Here is a 21,659-nt window from a genome sequence, read left to right on the forward strand (position 1 = left end):
TACAAGCAGCTCTCCCAACTCAACTCTGCTCTGCTCTCTGTGTCCAGCTGCAGCTGCTGTACTTCCCATTTCTAAACTACAGATCATTCGATTTCAGCAAGCAAGCTCAGCTCAGGTCTAATCCTCTCTGCAAACATTTACCCATGTGAACACAGCGTGGAACCACAAAGCTCTGCATCTCAGAATGTAATGAAAGCATTCTGAGAAAGCAAAAACTGAAATGAAATGCAGCTTGTAAACTTTTAATGATCATCATTTCAATTTTTTTTTTTTTACTTGCTGAATTTAATAATCAGTTCTGTGAAAAAAAAAATAGTTAGAAAAGTACATGTTTGAAAATTGATGTACAAAAAAAAAGAAAAGAAGGAAAACTGCATATGTTTATTAAGAAAATACCAAGAGGCCAATTCACCAGCTAAACACACAAGGTTAGATTCCTACAGTCCTTTACATGTGTGCCCAAAGTAAAATTAGAGAGAATCCACCACGTTTAAAACAGTCTGTCAGTAGCATGCCATTAACTTAGGATCCCTCAAAAACCAATTAGATTAAGCATTTATGATGCACTTTTAAGCCACCACAGTGATTTATTTTCACAGAGGTTACCGACACCTGCAGTACACTGCAAGATGATCGTCAGTAATATATATATATATATATATATATATATATATATATATATATATATATATATATATATTTTTTTTTTTTTTTTTTTTGGGGGGGGGAAAACCCTAAAATATGCAGAAGCACAAACATGGAACTGTGTCATCACAGAACAGTTAATGTGGGTCAATATCAAGTTTTATTCCATAAGAATGTTACTATCAAAAACAGGCTGTGCCTGTGATTGAATTTTTCAGGTCGACTGGTTTTCCATGCACAAGATGAAACTTTAACCAAGCATTTCCTTTGGCTTTGGGAAACTTATTTGGGAAGTCCCACTTAGTAAAAGCATAGCAACGTGTAATAAAGCATAGTAAAAGCATGGTAAAGCTATGTATTGTAAAAGAATAGCGAGGTATGCTAAAGCATATTAATTACCCTGGTTTGCCCTGTTTATGGCAAAGGCACAGAATAAACATGGGAAAAGCAAGACTTTTCCGGTGGGTTGTACAGCACTGGTGGAAGTAACAGTTCTGATACAGTAGCTCTTTAAACTTACCAGAACCTGTATATCATTTCAAACCTCATTATTAACTATACAATATGCCCAATGTAAACAAGAGTTAACCTATTAGAGAACAGCTTTGACGGTGGAAATACATCAAGCAGTATAAATTAGGTTTCCCATGCCAACTGTCAGACTAATTATCCTCTTTACTCTCCTCTGCGCCTCAAAACTTGCAAAAGAATAATTACATTAGTAATTAAATTAATGATTGCACAGAAACAAAATTACAAAAGAAAAAAAAAAAGCTACAAGTTCCACAACAATATAATTTGGACAAAAATGGATGACTTATTACATTTTACCCGGATCTTGCTATTCCTGATGCTCCATGTAGATAGGATCAATCTACTGACTTCAGTTCCTGTAGCTATCTTTACAACAAACATTTACAGCACTGTACGTGCAATCTGTTCTTACACATTTGACACATTTCTGAATGCCTCAACACCTTTAACAAACCGTTCTGCAGATATGTTATTAAAATTAGTCATTTAGCAGACACTGTTATCCAAAGTGACTTGGGGGACTAGGGGGTGAACTATACATCATACTTATCATGCAATAGGACCTCGGTTTTACGTCTCATATTGCATGTAAATGTGACAATTCTAAAACTAGATGTTTTAAACCCCAAAGTAACTCATGTAAAGAATGCAAATCATATATTGGTATTCCCGAGACTATAACTGGGCTGGGTACTATTTCAATATCCACCATATGTAAATATAAAAAAAATACACCCTCTGTTTGCATGAAAACTAAATATCTTTGATTGTGTGTACTTGGCTCAAGTTGTTTAGCCATGAGCTTTATTCATAAATTACAGCACTGGTACATATACAACAGAGAATAAAAAAAAAAATATATATATAAAAATAAAAAAAAAAACCTATGAACATACATTTAGATAATTTATTCATCATGTAAATAAATGAAACTGCAAAACAGTATCTCAAGAGTCTACCGGAAGCCATAACTGTAGTACAGTAGTTCATGTTATATTTCGAAAATGTCACATTTTTCAATTTGTCCGTTTTTAGTTAAGAACCGGTCTATGGAAAACTACAAAGCGGTATGCAATTCAATAAGTAACCTTTTTCAAATGGCAGACACTCATAAAGACTTCTAGTCGAAACATCTGCCAGAATTTTACTACTGTAGTTTACTGTTAGTTGGCGACTTGACCTTGGTAGAGCAAAGGTCAAGAAACACAATCAGCACGGTCCACAGCCTGCAAGTCTGAACCAAAGATATTAGAAAACAAAACAAGACACCCACAGTGGATGCAAAACCATTTATCAGTGCAACAATCCCTAAACAGTCAGCCTTGTCTCACATTCAGTATTTAATCTGTAGGTTACTTGCTGAAACAACAAGCAGAGAACATACAAATCTCCAAATAAATCAGAAAAGAAACACACAGTACAATACATGCTGCAGAACAAGCAAGAGTGTCCAGCAGCATTTTAAACTGTTTCATGAAATATAAAACAAGACAGCGGCCACCAAAGCAAGCCAGAGATCAAAATCAAATACATTAAAAATAAAAAAAACACAACAGCCAGCTCACCAGACCATTCTCGCTGAGAGCTTGTTTTCCAGTTCCCCCTAGGCAGCGAGCCCAGCACAGTAGCAGAAAGACTCTGAATGATTTGGCAGAGTCTGGTAAAGATGCTGTGATGAGTTTCTTGCCCTTCCTTTAACAGTCCGTGCAGAGACATGGGTAGAATTAATGTGAAAAAAATGCGAAAAAAATAAACACAACAACATTAAAACAGGTTCACCACTGGGACAAATACAAGGTTGAGAGGCTTAAACTGTTCGTTCTATGGGGCAGCTCAGAGGTTCCAGTAGAAGCCAGATAATCCCAGAATAGAGCCCCACTCATAGGCGAGTCTGCAAAGAAAGTTGGGCAGATCTCAGGCTGACAGCAGGTTAACACAAATCCCCTTACACAGGCTAATTATACTTGCAGCCAAACACCAAGCTGATGTCTTCCGTGAGCAAAAGAAATGAAAATAACTTTTGTTGTTTAATTTCACTGCTCCTGTTGAACTAGACAAAGCCCCCACACCCCCTGCTGATACAACAACTGAATTCTCCTGTTGACTTCTGTTTTTTTTTTTTTTGTAAACAGCTAATCGAATGCTATAAACATACTGCACTATTCCTATTGTGTTCACTTCCACTGTCTGCCACCACAGAGCATTCTATAGACAGCAACAGCCTAACCATGCAGATGAACGACTCCAAATGCTGCAGTGTTGTGCAAAAGGACAAATCCAAGGTCTTCCTGAAGTGCCTCTAAGCAAGTGAAAAATGAGTTTTTTTTACTTCACAAACTGTGACCCTGATGAAACGCTTCAGAAATAGAAAAACCCTCGTGTTGAAAAGCTTCAGAAAGAAATCTCTCTCCTTCAGCTTAGAGACGAGCTGTAACTGCTGCAGTGTTTATACCTGGCTGTCGGGGGACAGCATTGTGCCACAGAAGTGCGTCTTCTCATGCGTTTCCCAGGAGGTCAAAAGGTGGTTTTAAAAAAAAAAAAAAAAAAAAAAAAAAAAATTCTAAATCAGCACCAAGTTAGCATAATGTTGACCGTCTTAAATGCACTACTTCCTTTCCTTGCTACAAAACCACACACTGTCCCAAGAGCCCACTCTGCGCTGATGCCACGGAATCAAGAGAAGAAATCAATGAAGACACTGTTTTGATAGAAATTTGAGCAATTCAAGACGTAACACTTTTATAAAGTGAAAGACATACAATCACCTGCACTTGAAATACATGCGAAGCCTGCAGATCTCCGACACAACACATAGATAATATCAAACTACTCCAAACCTTAGGTTGCACCAGTCTGCAATGAGATAGAAAAAGAAAATCTAAGCAACTGCAAGCTCAGCAAATGATTAAAAGAGGAAGGAAACACTGCCTCTCTGGAACTGACTGGGATACTCCAAAGCCTCTCTGGCCACGGAGTCCCGAGACAAAGGGAAGCTGGTAATGGAGCTTGACTTGGCACTCAAACTTTCCAGAGAGATATGTTTAACTACATCCTCTATGGAGGACAGATTTCCCTTCCACATCATGTCAAGAAAAAGCAAAAAAAGCAAAAAAAGAAAGCATAAGTAGAACCAAATTTATACAAATCTACAAAAACACACACATTAAATTAAATATAAAATGATAGTCAATTGTCTATCTGATCTTTACCTGTAAATGTGTGTTGCCAATCTGACATTGAAAAGTGTCTTCCAAAACAGATCAATTCTTATGAATTACAAAAATAAATAACCAAAATGTTCAGCAATAACTATAAATGCTGTTGATAAGGGGCCTAGAATGCATAAACCCAAAATCACTGCCACTGCAAGTACTCTCTCTAGCAGCTTATACATGCAAAAGGAAGTGTCTTCAAGATGTTGCAGTGTCTGAACTGGATACACCTTGATAGCGCCTCTTCATTAATTCAGTGGTCTAGGACTGGTACAATGCACCTCCCTTGTGCTGTCGAATCACTGGATCTCTTGTCAGTTGTAGACCGGAGGCATTAACTGGTAAGGCAACACCTAGGCAGTACCAATTATGTACCGTCAAGGTTTTGGTCTCCTCTAGACATTAACTTACTGTACACACAAGCAAACCTTATAAAAGGTTTACCATGCCATTTTTGCAGTTTTACCATGTTTTTTTCTTATGGTTATAATAGTTAACATGTTTATTAATATGCTCATACCTTATTCTTTACCATGCTTCCTATGCTTTTACTATGGTAAACTTTCATAAGGGAACTGCTGATATGGAAACTCTGAACTCCCACATATTTAAATACTGATGCCATCTAATATTGCCTGTTGCACAAGGGAAGTGATTTCCTCTTCCAGTAATGTTCTGCAGATCAATCCCAGCAGGTTAATTAACTGTGTGCAGTTCTGCTAATTGACTTGCACAATTCACTCATGAGCATCAAACAACTTCATTAGGTGTAGAAATGTGTGGCTGACAGAATTATAGATGGCAAACCAAATAGAACTAAAGCAACACTAAGTTACATCAGTCACTGCACCCAATATGCATTCAAAATGGTACGATCTAGCACAGTTTAAGTCTACTATTGAACTCCTTAAGGACAAAAGCACCTGCACTTTAAAGTTGCTGTAGAAACAGTATTTGTTTAGGGCTGGGAACAGACAGTTTCACTATACTGATAGTTTCTAGTAAACCAGCAGATCCCTATTTTTGCACTAGTTTGTCAGTCTAAACTTGTTGCAGGGAATGGATACAAATTACCAGGCAAATGTGTCCTATGCTCAAAAGATGTGCTGCAAGTGTCACACATACTTCAGGCACAAAACATTAACTAAATTTATGCAGGGCATATTTAATTCAATTCAGTAGCAGTCTGAGGATTAATTTCATAACAGCATATCAATCATCGTCTGTACAGTATTTTCTGTTTAAACATGCATGTGTATTTAATGTTAAATTTATAACCCTTCCCTTTTAATATCTGTAGTCACTCATATTGACTATTTCCTCTACAAATGTGTCTGTCTGTCTGTCTCTCAGTAAATTCACTGCCATTGTGGCCATTCCTAAAGAAGATCACCTGTTAATTTCTCTTGGTTTATATTTAGTTTGAATGCAATATGTGGGGTGGTGGTATAGCGGTGAATCCATCTTGTTTAACAATTCACTGTGTGTGTGTTATTATTTTTATATATATATATATATATATATATATATAATATATATATATATATATATATAATTTTATCCCCCCCCCCCCCTCCCAAAGAAAGCAATTTATAAAAGTGTGTTGAACTGGTATGTTTTTTCCCCTCCTTTATTTCAGAAAGTAGAGGCAATACAAATGTGATCTTTCCACGGTCAGCTCACCTTGCATTGTGAATGTAATATTTACTGTATTAAAATAATTTAGGTTCCAAAACCAAATTGCAAGATTCAGCCCCGTTTCATCATTCATTCTTTTCCGAGTTCATTTTCCAACCCAGTACATCTTTTATCCTGCGGGATTCCCTGATGGGATTTGACCTATAATTAGTATTTGCAGGTCTGCACATGCAGTAATGCAGAGGGAATATGCATAGTACAGTCTTGAAGTAACTTGGTGGTACCTTCCTAATGAACTGGTGACATTAACTGTGGCTCTTTATTAATTGTTAGAAACTAAAACCAATGGTTATATACCCACAAACACTAAACAGCTGTCTAGAAGCCTTTTCATTGTACTGTTGAGGGTTATCACTACATTGTGAAGATGCATGATCCTACAATAACATTGAAGGCCAATTTTCCTAACATGAATTTTATATTAAAATATGTAACAGAAGGCACACCTTATTTCAGTTAATGCTTTAGTTCACAATAGAGTAAAAACGTAACATGCATAATAAACCATATTGGGCTGGGTGTTTAGAGGACAAAGAAATTCAAATTGCATTTCCATGGTGACCAGATATGTTGGAGAAACAATCTGTATTTCCATAGCAACCTTGTCTTTAGAGGCATCAAATGGAGAATTCTGTTTGCACCAACATCTGACACAAACATTTTAAAACTTTTTACATCTGCAAAATCTCTAACAAACTGCACAGGGTATATTTTATATATATATATATATATATATATATATATATATATATATATATAAATAAAGAGATTACCAACCATGGAAATAAGACACCCATTGCATAGCAGTCTTATTTCCATCCCTGAACCCCAATATTAGTGAATGACGGAGGCATCTTCAATGGAGCAGCTCAATTGTTTAGTCACTTTTGTAACTGGTTTATTCAAATATGGCTTTTATAGGACTACAGCACAGGGCCCTAAAGAAATACACGCAATGGTTCAACTTTTCAAAAAATGCTTTACTTCAAATTTGAATACATTTTAGCAAGAAGAATACAAAAAAGACTGGGCAGAAACATGTTAGAAAGTTTGTGATTGGGAACTAGATCACTAAAATATCAGGTTGCATTTGCTCAATAATATGTGCAGAATTTGAAAAGCATTTTTTAAAAAACATCAATTTCTATTCTCGGTAGTGGCTTGTTACATTTAACACTGCAATTGGATTAGGCAGCTGGACTGCAAAAATCTGCAGCTTGTAAGAGTGAGTGTTAGATGCCTTGATCTTCCCCCAAAGCAGTAATAGTAACAAAGACAATGACCACACCTTCCACCTCTACCGTTTGTCATGTATGGTTCCTTTGAGAAACGAGTACATGTCTGATGTACGTACATCAAACAGGTTTACTCCTTTGATCATTATCGTGTCTGTGCGGTGGTATATAAAGTTGTAATTTGTGATGATGTGTCAGACAACTAACTGCAGACTGGACTGCCTGTAGTCTTCTCTCCAGAATCCTGTATAATAAACTTCGCTGTTACATCTACATACTCTGAGGCTGGTTTTGATTTCTTCAGGGTCCCTACAGACTACAGTGGCAGGAGGGACAAACGGCAGAGTTAAGAATGCGCAATGCAAATGAGTTAGAATAAAAAAAATATATAAAAACTGAAAATCTGCATTAAAAAGTAATATGTTAACTTGAAAAACGACTTGGTTTCATTGTTAAGCAAGCCCTCTCCAATTGCCATCAATGTACTTTTTCCATTGCAAAAACTGGTTTCCGCAACCATTCTTATAAACTTGGGTCAAATTTATTGGTGCAGTCAAAAGAAGCATTTCTTATTCATGGGTAGCTGCATAACATGTATTGGTTTGCTGCGATTCTAAAAAAAAAAAAACTACCCAAGAACTACCCAACAAAGTTTAGTTAAGACATTTGGTTTCGGATACATTCATACACATATGCTAAACTGTAAATGGCAAAAACCTGAATCTGAAGATTCTTATCAATTATGTAAAACAAACAATCAAGCTTTTGTAGAATTCTGGAATAAATTATTACAACTGCTCCTCAATTATGCAACACAATTTAGAAATATCCTTGCCGTTAAAAATGGTTAAGTGCCTGGTTTACTACTGCATTTGCATTTATATTCTCTTCTTCAGAACACGTACACCGAGCTACAGGTTTTAATGACAGGTCCTCCACCACCCCCCTCTAAAAGTTACTTGCATCGTGAAAAAAAAGGAGGATGTACAACAGTTGGAGAAATGTGTGTCGTGTACTGTATATTAATATAACCAATTTTGCTAAACATGTCCAAAAACCATCAAAGTTGAGGAAGTAAACCACAGTGAGTTTTGTAGAATAAAATTAGTTTGGGATTTGTGTTGTCGGTTCCCTCGGCATGTATTTTTGTGGCCTCTATGCAGCAGAACTTGCCTATAATCTCTTGTCTAGGTTTGTTACAGACTTCCCTTTAGAGGTAGAACCTCACACTTTAAAAAACTTGAAGATCCGACGCTGTGAATTTAAACATATAAAAACACAGCTCTCCTATTTTTTTATATGTTTAAATTCACATTTTATTATTTCTCATGTTAAAGGTAAAGGTATGACTTGTATTGTAACACTTGAAATGTATTTGCTTACGATTGTAAGTCGCCCTGGATAAGGGCGTCTGCTAAGAAATAAATAATAATAAATAATAATAATAAAGGTGTATACCTTTTGTTAATGCGGTACACATACATTAGATCAGAGTTCGACATTTCAGTCTTATGAACATCCTCCATTCCTATGTGTTTTTATCTTTGGGGTTTTATTGTACTTGTTTACTTTGGGTCATTCATATCAGTACCACGTTGCATTTGTTGTGATGTATTTAGTGTGCAGTCCATGATGGCCATTGGTTTTTGTTCCCATCTCCACCAGGAAAGCCGATTGTTTTAGTTAAAGGATCTCAAACACGCAGCACTTTTAGCTACTGGTTCTGAAGTTAAGATATTGGGCTTGGAGTCCATGATTTCGTGAGTGTCCTCTCTCTCTGTAGTAAAATAGGAAGTATTAGAACAGCAACATCTCTTTCTCACTATTTCCTCTTTGATTGTTCTACAATAACTTCCCATCTGACTGAAGGTTAAAAGGATATATCTCTGAGGTTCTTATTCACACTTCAATATTCCTTTATGAAACATGTCCCTCTGCTCATCCCAGGTGTTTTTTAGTTATCGCTTATAGGTAGGAGTTTAGAGATTGAACTTCAGTTTTGTTTCCCCCCTCACCCCGACGGGCAAGTTTATATTAAAAAAAAATATAATAATAAAAAATACCCCCAACAACCAGTCTCCTGCACTCCCTTAAACAATACATATCTGAAATACTTATCTTCCTGCCTCAATTGACAGCTTGTGGTGAATTTAATCATACAGTACTGAGCTCAGTTGCTCCATAACGGTTTTACTTCAATTTTAAAACAAACACTCTGTCACTGTTTATATGAGAGTTGAAAAAAGCAATGATTTACTACATCTCAGAAGACTGGAACAGTTTATGCTGAAGGGCCCGACTACAGATAGCAGTGCTCAGTAACTTGAACCTCAGGATAGACTGGAGTACAATCTAATTGGGGTTTTAGATGTCTCCATGGCTCGCTAAACATTTTAATATACTGCTTAGGGATAAACAGGAATACAGTTTGGCATTCTGAAATGTTCTGAAAGGCCTAGACATGACAAAGACTTTCAGAAAAGGTATACGTAAAAATGTAGGTGTGACATATGTACAACATTACAAACATCTCCTCAACATGTCCCTCCTTGGGGATATGCATCCATAGAAGAGAACGGCAAAAATAAAACTTGTTTGCATAAAGATACTGTGCATTTTTATGGATGCCGTTTTACATGGAAAAATACATTTAGGGAACTTTCTTCAGAATCACCGAGACTGAAGCATGTTTCGTCAAGACATCAAGATAATTTACAATATCCCTAGTCCGCACAGCTATTTAACCATTAATTTGTCTTGACCAATAGACTAACTGAGCTCCTCCAATTAGCATACACATCTGTCCTTTCACCATTAATAAGATCCATTGGGTTCTCTGAAAGGTTGGAGCCAACCAAGGAAACCAATCTATGTACTAAATGTAATCTGGCAGCTGAATCTAATAAATTATTCTCATTCAATTACCTTGGACTAGCCTCTTTTGAAAGCAAATGGAAACCCAGTCTTTTTCTGTCCTAGCTGAAGCCCGGTGAACAGGTACAGTGAATTCAATCAATGATAACAGTTGCTGTACATTGCAGCCTGAAATACAAACACTGCACAAAGAGGTTTTCCACTCTTTGTTAAACACCTTTGAATACACTGCCAATTCCAGTAGGTTGTCAAAACCATATAATATTAAAGGCTATTTAGCATCTGGCCCCAGGGGGTTGTCTTACTAGACTAATTAACAGTCAGTTCAATTTTATGAGTACGATCAACACGATTCCTAAACGTGATATAGTGCGATATTGATAAGGGAACAGTTCACTCTTGCTGCCCTTCCAATATTTGGTCAATAAATGGTGTCTGCTATGAACAGCTCTGGACTCAGGACCAAGGGGAGACCACAACATCACAGGCAATGTTGCTATGGTAACAAGTAGTAATATATATCCCTGCCAATACATATTTAGAGCTTTCAGTAACACGTCAGGAACATGAAAATGTAAATACCCATGGTCTACATCCACGGAATGCACATGTAAAAATGTAATCTTTACATATACACTTTACAGTGGAACCAAATACTCACAGCTTTTAATACCATCAATAACTGGGATTAAACTTGGCTAGGGCATTCTTCAATTACATAAAATACTTTTCTAGATGTGTAAAAATATTTGTGCGACAGATGGACAAACACAGTACATATTCTCTGCAATTCTCTGGAACCCTGCACCAGTGAAACTGAAGCCACAACTAACAGGAAGTCTCAACACTGCTCTGCATTTGGAAATCACATACCTGCTTTTAAGTCATGAGTTGCACGGCTATTGTTTCGAAGTAAAGACATTTCTAGCTGTTTGGATGGGAGACAAGATAAGAAAATAATTCTGGTTGGATTCGCAGAGCCTGATTAGCATCCTGGACTACCTTCACTACAGTAAGATTAGTCAAAGACTAGTTAATCGTCATGTAAAACCAGACAAAATGCTGTAAAGCACCAGAAATGACAAACCAACACCCAGATTTTAAAACAAAGCTGTACTGTTCTTTACAAAGTGTCAAACTGCACATTCTTAAGGTCAGTAAAGGTATAAAAGAGTAAATGGCCACAAACATGCATCCCCAATCCCCAATACACAATACACAACACATACTGTACAAACATGCAACACTATGGAATGTACAGCTGTCTACTATCTCTCTGTACTTAAGGTGATTTGTACACACTTTACCAGGAAATGAACTCAATAGCCAACTAGTACTTTAGCACCCTTATGCTTCCCAAAAAATATTTTAGCTAGGATATTTAAGTGTCCAATTCATGACCATTCTCTGACATAGAAACTCCCTATGATTCTTGGTTTAAAGTACCCAAGAAGCCCGAGACATTTGTGTATTTTGTTAATATGCCCTCTCAAACCAGAAGGAACTAAATATTACGCACATTCCCCATTACTGTTTTTACAATCTATTTCACTTTAATAATTTATTTTTAATATTCAATTTAAACTACGCTGCATTCCCCGAGTATCGACATGACAAGTACATACTGTGGAATGCAAACTATCTTTCAAACAAATGTATGAATAGATTAAACTCAAGTTGTCTAAAACCGTGCAATATACAAAAAGGTTTATTATTTTAAGTATCAGATAATTTTATCTTATTCTGACTTTGAACTCCAGCAGGAGAGGAAACTAAACTGTATCAGATAGTCATACATCTAGCATGGCCGCACCATGACAGGTAATTCAGCAAAATAACCTTTACAATTGTTTGTTTTTCTTATTCAATCATTAGACCTGGAATCTGGAACTGGTCTTTCATTAAAGATGTACAAGACAAATGAAATGGGCTACAATAAAACAGTATCATCTACAGCTGCTTAGAGTGATATGTAAAACTACTCCTATAGTTTCCCAATATGTGAATAACAGAAGGGAGGAATATCAACTAACGTATGTAACAAACCTATATACAGACTGAAGTAGAAATTATAAAATGCACATGTTTAAGGTACAACATTCTGAAACAGGATTGATTTTAAAACGGACACCTACAGATATTCAAAAAAACTAACAGCTTTGAATGACATACACAGAATGACAGCCTTAACAAAATACACAAATTATTTAAATTTCATTACAAAACCAAAAGCAGCAAATTGACTAAACGCAAGATGCCAAGTATCTACATTCTAAATGCTAGCAGCTCCTCCTACCAGTGCACTTGGCAACCGCATTCAATCTCTGCACCAATTCTTCAAGGGTCATTTTTTCATTCCTTGTCCAAAATATCATTCTTCAGGACAAAAAGGACCCCTCCGTCAATCCTGCGCCTCTGAGCTAAATGGATCATTTAAAAGCCCTGCATTTCAATTACTGCAGAGTCCTTGGAAACAGAAGCGGTGTCACTACACGCACTTAGAAGTGCGCACATACACACACACACACAGTCTCGCTCTCCACCGCAGTGTACTCTGTGATCAAATGCTGAGATGATGCTGCCTGAAGCCAGAATCATGAATGTTAATAATGTCAGGGTCACACATTCTTCTACTGAACTGTGCAGCTCAGGCAGTAAGCACATAAATAGGAACATTTTCAATCAATATGAAGCCAGGACTTGCAGATACAATAGCACATTGTATTTGACCTTCTCCTGCAAGCATGTATTCATTTTAAAAAACACTCATTTTAAGGGTACCTATCATATAACAAAGTCACATGAAACTATAGCCTCGTGCGATAGTACTTTGGTTTGGCGATTTAGTTACAGGTGTTTCCAATGTATGGTAGACGTGAAAAAAGACCATAGGAGCGGTTAAAAAAAAAAAAAAAAGTCCCAACTTGGTGTTCTTACCTTATGCATAAACTGGAATATACTGCATGTAGCCACCAACATTTTAAAACAAGAGAAATTTAGAGTTATACAAAACAAACACTTCACAGACAACCTGTTAAATATGAAGTTGGATGAAAAGACTGAGGCCAGCGTATTTTTATTTATAGGGAAATTTGTCAAACCTTGCATCGATTGACTGGCTTTCATGTTCTAAAGGCTTCTAGAACAGCGTTTATATCTTTACAGACTGGCATCATGGGAACTACCAAATACGTGGCAGTTGTGCCATTCTGATATAAATAAAAAAAATGATAAATCAATATCTGTGTAGGATGCGATGCCCCAAACGCCTACAGAAGAATCTTACAAATCAGCAAGTAAGACTTCAATCCATACCATTTCAAAACGATTCTGTGGGATGTTTGCCATCTCCCGAGGAGTTCTATTTCCTTTCTCATGATTGTTGTAGATAACTGATCCACTTCCACAGATAATCATAATTTATACAGACAAGGCAACCTATATATTTTGAATTGGCCAGAACAAAAATCAAAGCTTTTTTTTTTGGTCTTAGTTTCTCCTTTACCCTTTGAAGAATGAACTTCACATAAATTATTATTATTTTGTAATGCACGATAATCTCCATCACAGGCATGATTATTCTAATTTATACATGTGATAACAGCTTTGCAAAAGGTGACAGATGGAAAAAAGTGTGTGGGCTGAGGTGTAGTTTCTAATAGAGAAGAAAACAAATTTATAAAATATATACTGGTGTACTGCAAGTAAACTGAAGTGTCCTCCAGCCTATTAGACTTAATAGTATTCATCTGGCACAGACGGTAAATACCCCCCTCTGCAAACAAGCAATATCCTATTGATGCTTGCTACAAATGTAATTCCTAGTCATTTTTTCTTTCTGCGAGTGACCTAATGTTTCTAATCATCTATAAAGCACTCACAGTCATTTTGAGTGGTTATTATTAACGTCACCTTTGTTTGTAGAACATTGTGAAGGCAATGGGGTGCTGGTAAAATATGTGAAATCATCCAGTGCAACTAATTAAAAACAAAAAGCATATGTGATGGATGCTGTGTGATGCATTGCTGTTCGGGATATATCCAATTTTAGTGTGCGAGAAGTGTTTTTTGTGGGGGGGGGGGGGTGGGGGGGTGGTTAAGACTGCCTTGGAAACCACAAGGTCACTGGTAACAGCCTTTCCTCAACATGAACTAGACATGCAATTGCTATACAAGCATTCTACCAAGAGATGGGACTAAAGTTGCAATAGCTATAGGACAAGGGGCTGCACAGAACAAGCAGTAGAGACCATTAGAGGACAGACTGGCCATAACAACTTGATATCTACAGCAAGTCAAACGTATTGCATATCTAGTACTCCAGCCAGGCAAGAATTTGAGATCAATGCAAAGGACTTAACCTCTACCTGACTACGGTATTTCCAACCCAATTCCAACAGCTGTTACTCGATTACTGTTTCTGCTCAGATCTAGACAGACATTAAAAGAGGGTGGCTACATCTTTAAATTGGGTCTTTCAATCTCAGCGGGACCAAATTGTATGGCAGTGTCTCTTCAACCATTCATGTCAGGTTGATGATTCACAGAGTAAACGGTACATGTGATTTAAGAAAATGGAGCCAGGACAGGTGTCGTGTGCGATTGCAAAAGGTGGTAAAAATTATGACCAAGACGAATACCATAATTAAGGAATTATTGTTGGTCCAGTTCTTTAAGGACTGGATTATTCTTTATAAAAATACATCTATTAAAAAGAAAACATAGCAAACAAACACCCTGTTCAGTCAGCTGGTAGCCCATTGTGTAGAGGACACTGCTGATCCATTCAATAGAAACTTACTGTTACAGTGCCAGGGCTGCATAGTCATCTCTTGCATACACACTCAGGACAACCCATTCTACAGTGTGACTGAATTCCAAATCAGTCCTTTTACAACATCAGAGATGGAAATAAGACTCCTATTGCATAGCAGTTTCACCCAATCTAGGTTTTTAATAGGTGTTTGATTAGCCCCAGTGTATAGGTAATAACAAGCTCAGGTGTATTATTAAACTCATAGTAAAACCAGGAATGGATCAACTGGTTATGCAATGGGAGTCTTCTTTATATCCCTGAACACTCATTTTGATAATAAAAAAAAGTAGCAATCCTCCAGGAACAGTGAAGTTTCACAACGATCGACAATCCAAAGATTTGGCCGGAAATTCAGCCATAAGGTCAAACCCAAGACCCTGGGATAGGAGGATGCCCAGACCAACTTTAGATTATATACTACATTTAGACAAACTACATTCAAAAGGAGAAAACAGTTTGATATATTAACAGTAAAGCCAAACAATGAGGTTTCTTCACTGGCAATGTCATTAACAATTTAAATACTCATGGTCCAAAATAAATATAAAAAAGTGCATGCTCCACATTTGTTCCAAGTAGGCTTTTTTACTGATGCATTTGTTATTTTTCTTTATATCCATTAAAAGGTAACACTCTGGTGTACTAGATGTACTTGGAGACCAGACATGATTCTGAGGTACTGAGGCCATAGGAGTGCTTCATATTATTATATATATTTTTAACAAGGCAGCAATATATGATGACGAGTGCTGCACGAACAGATTATCCGATTAGCTCTCCATAAAAATCAGTTACTGATAATTATAGGAGTCATTCCTGTTGATCAGGCTAAATTGGCCATTCCAACAGCTGCTTGGGTTTGTGATGGCTGCTGCTTTTCTTAACTCTGTGGAGAACAGCAATCCACACAAACCCAAGCAGCTGTTTCTTCACTTGGAATTAACCCAATCAAGACCAATGACTCACACCTGTGGAGAGCTTGGTGTGAATCGAATAACCAGTTTGTGTAGCTCTAGTGATGACAGAAACAGAAAATAAAATATTTAAAATAAGAACACACCAGTGGAAATAAGCCAAATATTTCACACCAGTGGCAATCTGTTCTTTAAGGAATACTCTGGCTGCGGAGATTCCAGTGTTGTTACGCTCCACAGAAAAATAATACAATTCCTCCAGATAGGACTATGTTCACCCTACATGTGAGGAAACGTTGATGCATTCCTGATCTTAACTTGTGAGTTAACTGCAAGTGTTTTGTAATGCAGGCCTTCGGAGGAATCAGACACTTCACATTCAGTCTCCCATACTGTTTGACCAAAAAAACAAGCCAACAAATTCCTGTCTGGAGGGCACTGGATTTCAGTGTCTCACAAACTGTATTGTTGTGGGTTGAAACAATCTGCCTTGAGATCCACCCATAACAACCTGCTGTATTCACTGGGTTTATCTGCAAGAAGCATGCATTAGAAGACAATTGGATTTTGCTTGTTTAGTTAAGATAAAATCAATACCATAGCACTGGTGTGTGGTGCGGGTTACCCCAATGGGGAGAAGTCACTATTCATAGGAATATAAACACACTCGATAGTTATAGGATTTATATTCTTACCAACTAAATGTATTATCATCATCATGTGCTCTATTGTTTGTCTAGATAATTGCTTTAGAAATTAAAATGTTAACATGCTTTCCCACCACTTCCTATCTGAAGATTTTCTTTTGCTACAATAGTTTAGAAGCATTCTTTTTTATGGTTTTAGTAGTAACAGCAGAATACATTACAGGATATTAAAACAGGTAAGAAATTAGACTGTAGATAGTAAAGACTCAAAACTACCTAAACAAAACACTAAACGGGCTGATCTACAGTTTATACATCCATACAAACCCATTGGATTGGACAAAACTTACCAGATAAACAGAATTATAACTAGGGCTTGGTCATTTTTCATTTTCCAACTCTCTACCTCCCTTTAAATGTGAATTAGTAGTTGCTAAGCTGTCTCTGCATCTAGTTGTCTCTTGCTTCCCACTGCAAACCAATACAATCTTGTTTGTCTTCAACTTCGACAACAATAACTAAGAATGCTCCTATATTAAAAGGCTAACTTTTTTTGCCGATACATTTGAAGAGAACCGTTTACTTAAATGTTTACGGATGTTTTGTGTCTTTGTCTGGGCTCTCAAGGGTTTTTCCTTCTGCTTAGGTACTGGTATCTGTGCTTCAACAACAAACCTTGCACATAGGAATCAAATCTAAATCAAATTGTGTAACTGCACATGAAACTACAGGAAAAATAATTCCAAACATTAACACATTGTTAAATTCAAGCAATTCAATTCAAAAGGCGCTTGACATTTTCTTTAACAGCATTGTCAAATACTTTGCTTGTACTGCCACCTTGTGGATCTGTTGTGCGTTACAATCTGAAACCCACTCCCTCTCCCTTACCTATTTTGACTGCTACTTCTTTACATGGGACCAGTTGGGTGATGTCAGACACTTCCATTTGGTGTTCTGGATCTTCCATTCCATCGTCATTGTTGCCCTTTCTGCCGTACAGACGACGACTAAACAGGCCAATGGTGTTGAACCTCCAACAGTTTGAAATGAAGAGAGACATTGGTATCCTATAATGTGGTTATCAAAAAACACAGGATGTGTCATTAACAAATAAACCCAACACCACAGGTGTCCATAGGTCACCGTGTCCCACGACTACACATCACAATACATTACGTACACAAATAGGTTAAAACTCCTTTTTAACACAAAGGTGAGTGTGTTTTTTTGGTTTTTTTTAAAATATGTAATGTGAATACAATATTACATAATGTATCGAGTTATTTTTATTTGGATAGCAGATCTAAAATACAGGGAATAGTGTCACCAAGAAAAACACAGGCGATACATACGAAATCAGTGGAAATTTATTGAGCCGCAGGTTTAAATAGTAGCATCAGCCTACTGTTCAAGATCCTTATATAAGACCACAACTATTCAATTTACCAGCAAAGAGTCAGTACAGGTTTTCCATTGACAGGTAGTCATCAGGATTAAAATTCGTCGAAATAGTTCTTTTAAATCAACAAAGTGCAAACTGCAATAAAGCGCTTAGTACACCGATTAAGGGTAGGGTGTTTCTTATCTTAGTCGAAACACATTCGAGAATAACAAAACAAACACAGACAGAATAAAACACACACACAATGTCAGTGCAGGGGTGGGAACACCAGAGAGAGAAATCAGTATCACAATATCTTACTTCAATTCCAAGACCGTAAATTCCGGTTAGATGCAGACAGGTTAAACGCTTAATTCGCTCACATTTATCATTCAAACCAGCATACGATCAGCCAACCATTTATTGTCCGTTTTCACTTTCCTCTTACTCTCTGTTCCAAACACCATCGCTATGCTCCCTCTCCTGCACAAACAACTCCACCCCCCAAAAATAGACAAAAGACAGACACAACCCCCCAGGACGGCCATCCCGTGTGTATGAAATGGGAGTTACTTATAACATTATATTGAGGCGAGTAAAACTATCAGTAATCAAATTAGTCAAACCAATAAGCCACTTCAACTAAGGGGACGAAGTGAAGAAGCTACCAAAACATGATACAAATGATACAAAGTGTCAGCCAATAATATATAAAACGAGCACTAATCAATTCAACGTGTAATTATAATAAAACATGCACGTGAGATAAAAACTGACTACAGGCTGTACTGGCATCCCGATCTCACACACACACTTTAATATTTTCTGGCATTTGGTCGATATATAATTTGTTTTTTTGTTTGTGTTTGTCTTCATCGAGATGAAGCATCGTATACACAATTTGTGAATATCGGTGTATTGCTAATGAATCAGCAGAACTCGTATATTCAATTCTCAGTATATGGATAATTGTTCTATTTGCAAAGGTATTCAAAAAAACACACGTGTTAGTGCTCCTTAACACAACTAAATAATGTCTGCTCGTAACAGTAACGCATAGAAAATTACTGTACCTGCTTCAACAGCGTTGCAGGTGCAGCGAAAAGTTAACATAATTCACAATGTGGCAAAGAGCGCTGACACATAATTGCTGACGTTTGGCACTACAACGTTCTCTACTTATCATCATTAGCACGCCCCTCTTCCACTCAGCAACCCCCAGGCTGCACCTGTGTACTACGACAACCTAAGGCGCTTGCACTTGGACGCCAGGAAGCACTGTTGCACATGTATACAAGTTTAATGTGTATTTTAATTATATCCGTCACTGTGTTCACACTGGGGATTTAGGGGGTTTGGTCCGCACTCGCTATGGTTCAGTACGTTTGGTGTAAAGTGTGAACGATAGGTTACTTACCGTAACCCTGGTTCCCTGAAAGAGAAGACGACCACCAATAACATTACTTATGGGATATGCTTGCCCATTGGGTAAGTATTGCTGAGCTCTCTATACCAGAGCTGCTGATAGGAGCCTTCCTGGGATGACGGACTCGATCCCGCCCACCGAGGGGATAAAACTCTCATCCAAAGGAAGCCATTTCTCTTTTTCCATCGAACCCGTTAGGGCGACCCTGCGGTTGGTGGTCATCTTCTCTTTCAGGGAACCAGGGTTACTGTAAGTAACCTAACGTTCCCTTTCAATTCGAAGACGACCACCAATGACATTACATATGGGATAATGTATACCAGAGCCGTCGCGAGGGAGAAGGAACAGCAGCATATGAGGGACGCACAAGCACTGTCTAACCCAGAAGTTAGCGGTGTGAACTTACACCCTCAAGAACCCTTGTGCCTACAGAAGGCAAGGCAGGGTCTACCACATTAAGACAGTAGAACCTGGAGAAGGTATGCGGCGTAGCCCAGCTAGCCACAGTACAAATATCAGACATCAAGGCACCACTGAAGAGGGCCCAAGATGTAGCCAACCCTCTAGTGAAGTGTGCGTCTACCCTACCAGGTGGGGGCAAGCCAGCACCATTATACGTAGCCGAGACTGTATCCACAATCCAATGTGACAGACGCTGCTTAGAGACAGGCTGTCCTAGGGTTCGTGTCCCGTGACAGACGAAGAGCTGGTCAGATTGATGCCGAGCTCTTGTCCTATGCACGTAGCATCTCAATGCCCACACTGGGCAGAGGAAATTTAATCTCTCATCCTCCATTGAAGCAAACGGAGGTGGATTGAAGGACTCCAGTTCTACAGACTGATTAACTGAGGCTGTGATCACCTTGGGGAGGAAAGCAGGGTTGGCACGCAGAGACATCCTGATGCCATCCTCCCAAATATGCATGCAGGAGCTGTGCACAGACAGCGCCTGCATCTCACTGACCCGTTTAGCGGAGGTGATAGCCAAAAGGAAGGCTGTCTTCATAGACAGATACTTCAGCTCTATGGAGTGTATGGGCTCAAACGGGGCCTTCATGAGAGCCTCCAGTACAACATTAAGGCTCCATTCAGGGAGCAGTCCTCCTAGGAGGGCATAATCGCAGAGCGTCATTGAATCTACGGGGGCATGGCAAGCAGAGATACTCACTAAATACACCTTCAAGGTGGAAGGTGACCTACCAGCATCAAGCAGTTCTTGCAGAAACTGTAAGATGACTGGCATAGGGCAAGATATGGGGTCATGGCTTCTAGCCAGACACAAAGCCTGGAAATACCTCCACTTATAGGTATACAAAGACCTTATGGAGTCTGCCCTAGCGCTCTGCAACGTACCCACAACCGCATCTGATAGCCCTAGGCTAACCAGCGGTCCCTTTCAGGGACCAGACCCATAGCCGGAACCTGCCCAGTTCCGGGTGCCAAAGAAAGCCTTTCGCCTGACTGAGGAGATCCATGCGAAGTGGAATCTCCCAGGGCTGGCTGTGCAACAGCTGGCACAGGGTCGAAAATCAGACTTTCCTGGGCCACTTGGGGGCCACTAGGAGAACTGACGCGTTCTCTAACCAGACTTTTTTGAGAAAAGCAGAGGCAAAGAGATCGACCTGCGCCTTCTCGAACTGTTCCCAAATGCTCTCCACTATCTTAGGGTCGAGTCGCCACTCTGACGGATGCCGACCGCTCCTGGAGAGGAGGTCCGCTGCCCAGTTCACCATTCCGTGAATGTGTGTCGCTCATAGGGACAGCAAATTCCTTGGAGCCCATGTCAATAGCCTGAAGTCCATGTGATGCAACCCCGGGGACAGTAGGCCACCCTGGTGGTTGATATACGCTACCACTGTCTTGTTGTCCGTCCGGATCAACACATGTATACCGCTCAGCATGGGAGAAAGTGGTGGAGAGCAAGGGATATCGCTTGCAACTCCAGCATATTTATGTGCAGGGATGTCCAGCTGTCTGGCCAGGATCCATGTACTCCTCTGCCTTCCCAGACCGCCCCCCAACCCAAGTTGGAGGCGTCTGTCATCACCACTTGGCGGTTCAACACTACTCCCATTTGTACACCTTCACACAGGTGAGAGGTAGTCCTCCACCAGCGTAGGGCTGCTGAGAGACACAGTTAGCCGACGATGTCTGTCGCATTTGGCGTTTGGAACACATTGAGCCATGCTTGTAACAGGCGCATTCGAAGCAGACCCAGCTGAATGGCCGATATTGCTGCAGCTATCAGACCCAATAGTGGCACATTAGGAGGGT

The 21,659-nt window shown here is 38.7% G+C and overlaps 1 protein-coding gene across 7 annotated transcripts in view; it reads right to left on the reverse strand.

Annotated features, from left to right (window-relative positions):
• Window positions 1-18,514, reverse strand: part of LOC117405700 (guanine nucleotide exchange factor DBS-like) — a 71,419-nt gene extending 52,905 nt beyond the window's left edge. For 4 of the 7 annotated variants that reach the window (XM_059029903.1, XM_059029902.1, XM_059029900.1 and 1 more), the window contains exons 1-2: window positions 18,343-18,512; window positions 17,467-17,645 (exon numbers count right to left, since the gene is read on the reverse strand). In XM_059029903.1, the coding sequence (XP_058885886.1) occupies window positions 17,467-17,645; window positions 18,343-18,344 (181 nt within the window). In that variant the 5' untranslated portion in view covers window positions 18,345-18,512. Of the gene's footprint in view, window positions 1-17,466; window positions 17,646-18,342 lie in introns of all 7 variants that reach the window. The other 3 variants (XM_059029898.1, XM_059029899.1, XM_059029904.1) reach the window with 3 other exon arrangements.
• Between the last annotated feature and the right edge of the window lie 3,145 nt (window positions 18,515-21,659).

This window comes from Acipenser ruthenus, chromosome 9 (assembly GCF_902713425.1).
Source record: "Acipenser ruthenus chromosome 9, fAciRut3.2 maternal haplotype, whole genome shotgun sequence".
In the NCBI taxonomy this organism is placed as follows: Eukaryota; Metazoa; Chordata; class Actinopteri; order Acipenseriformes; family Acipenseridae; genus Acipenser; species Acipenser ruthenus.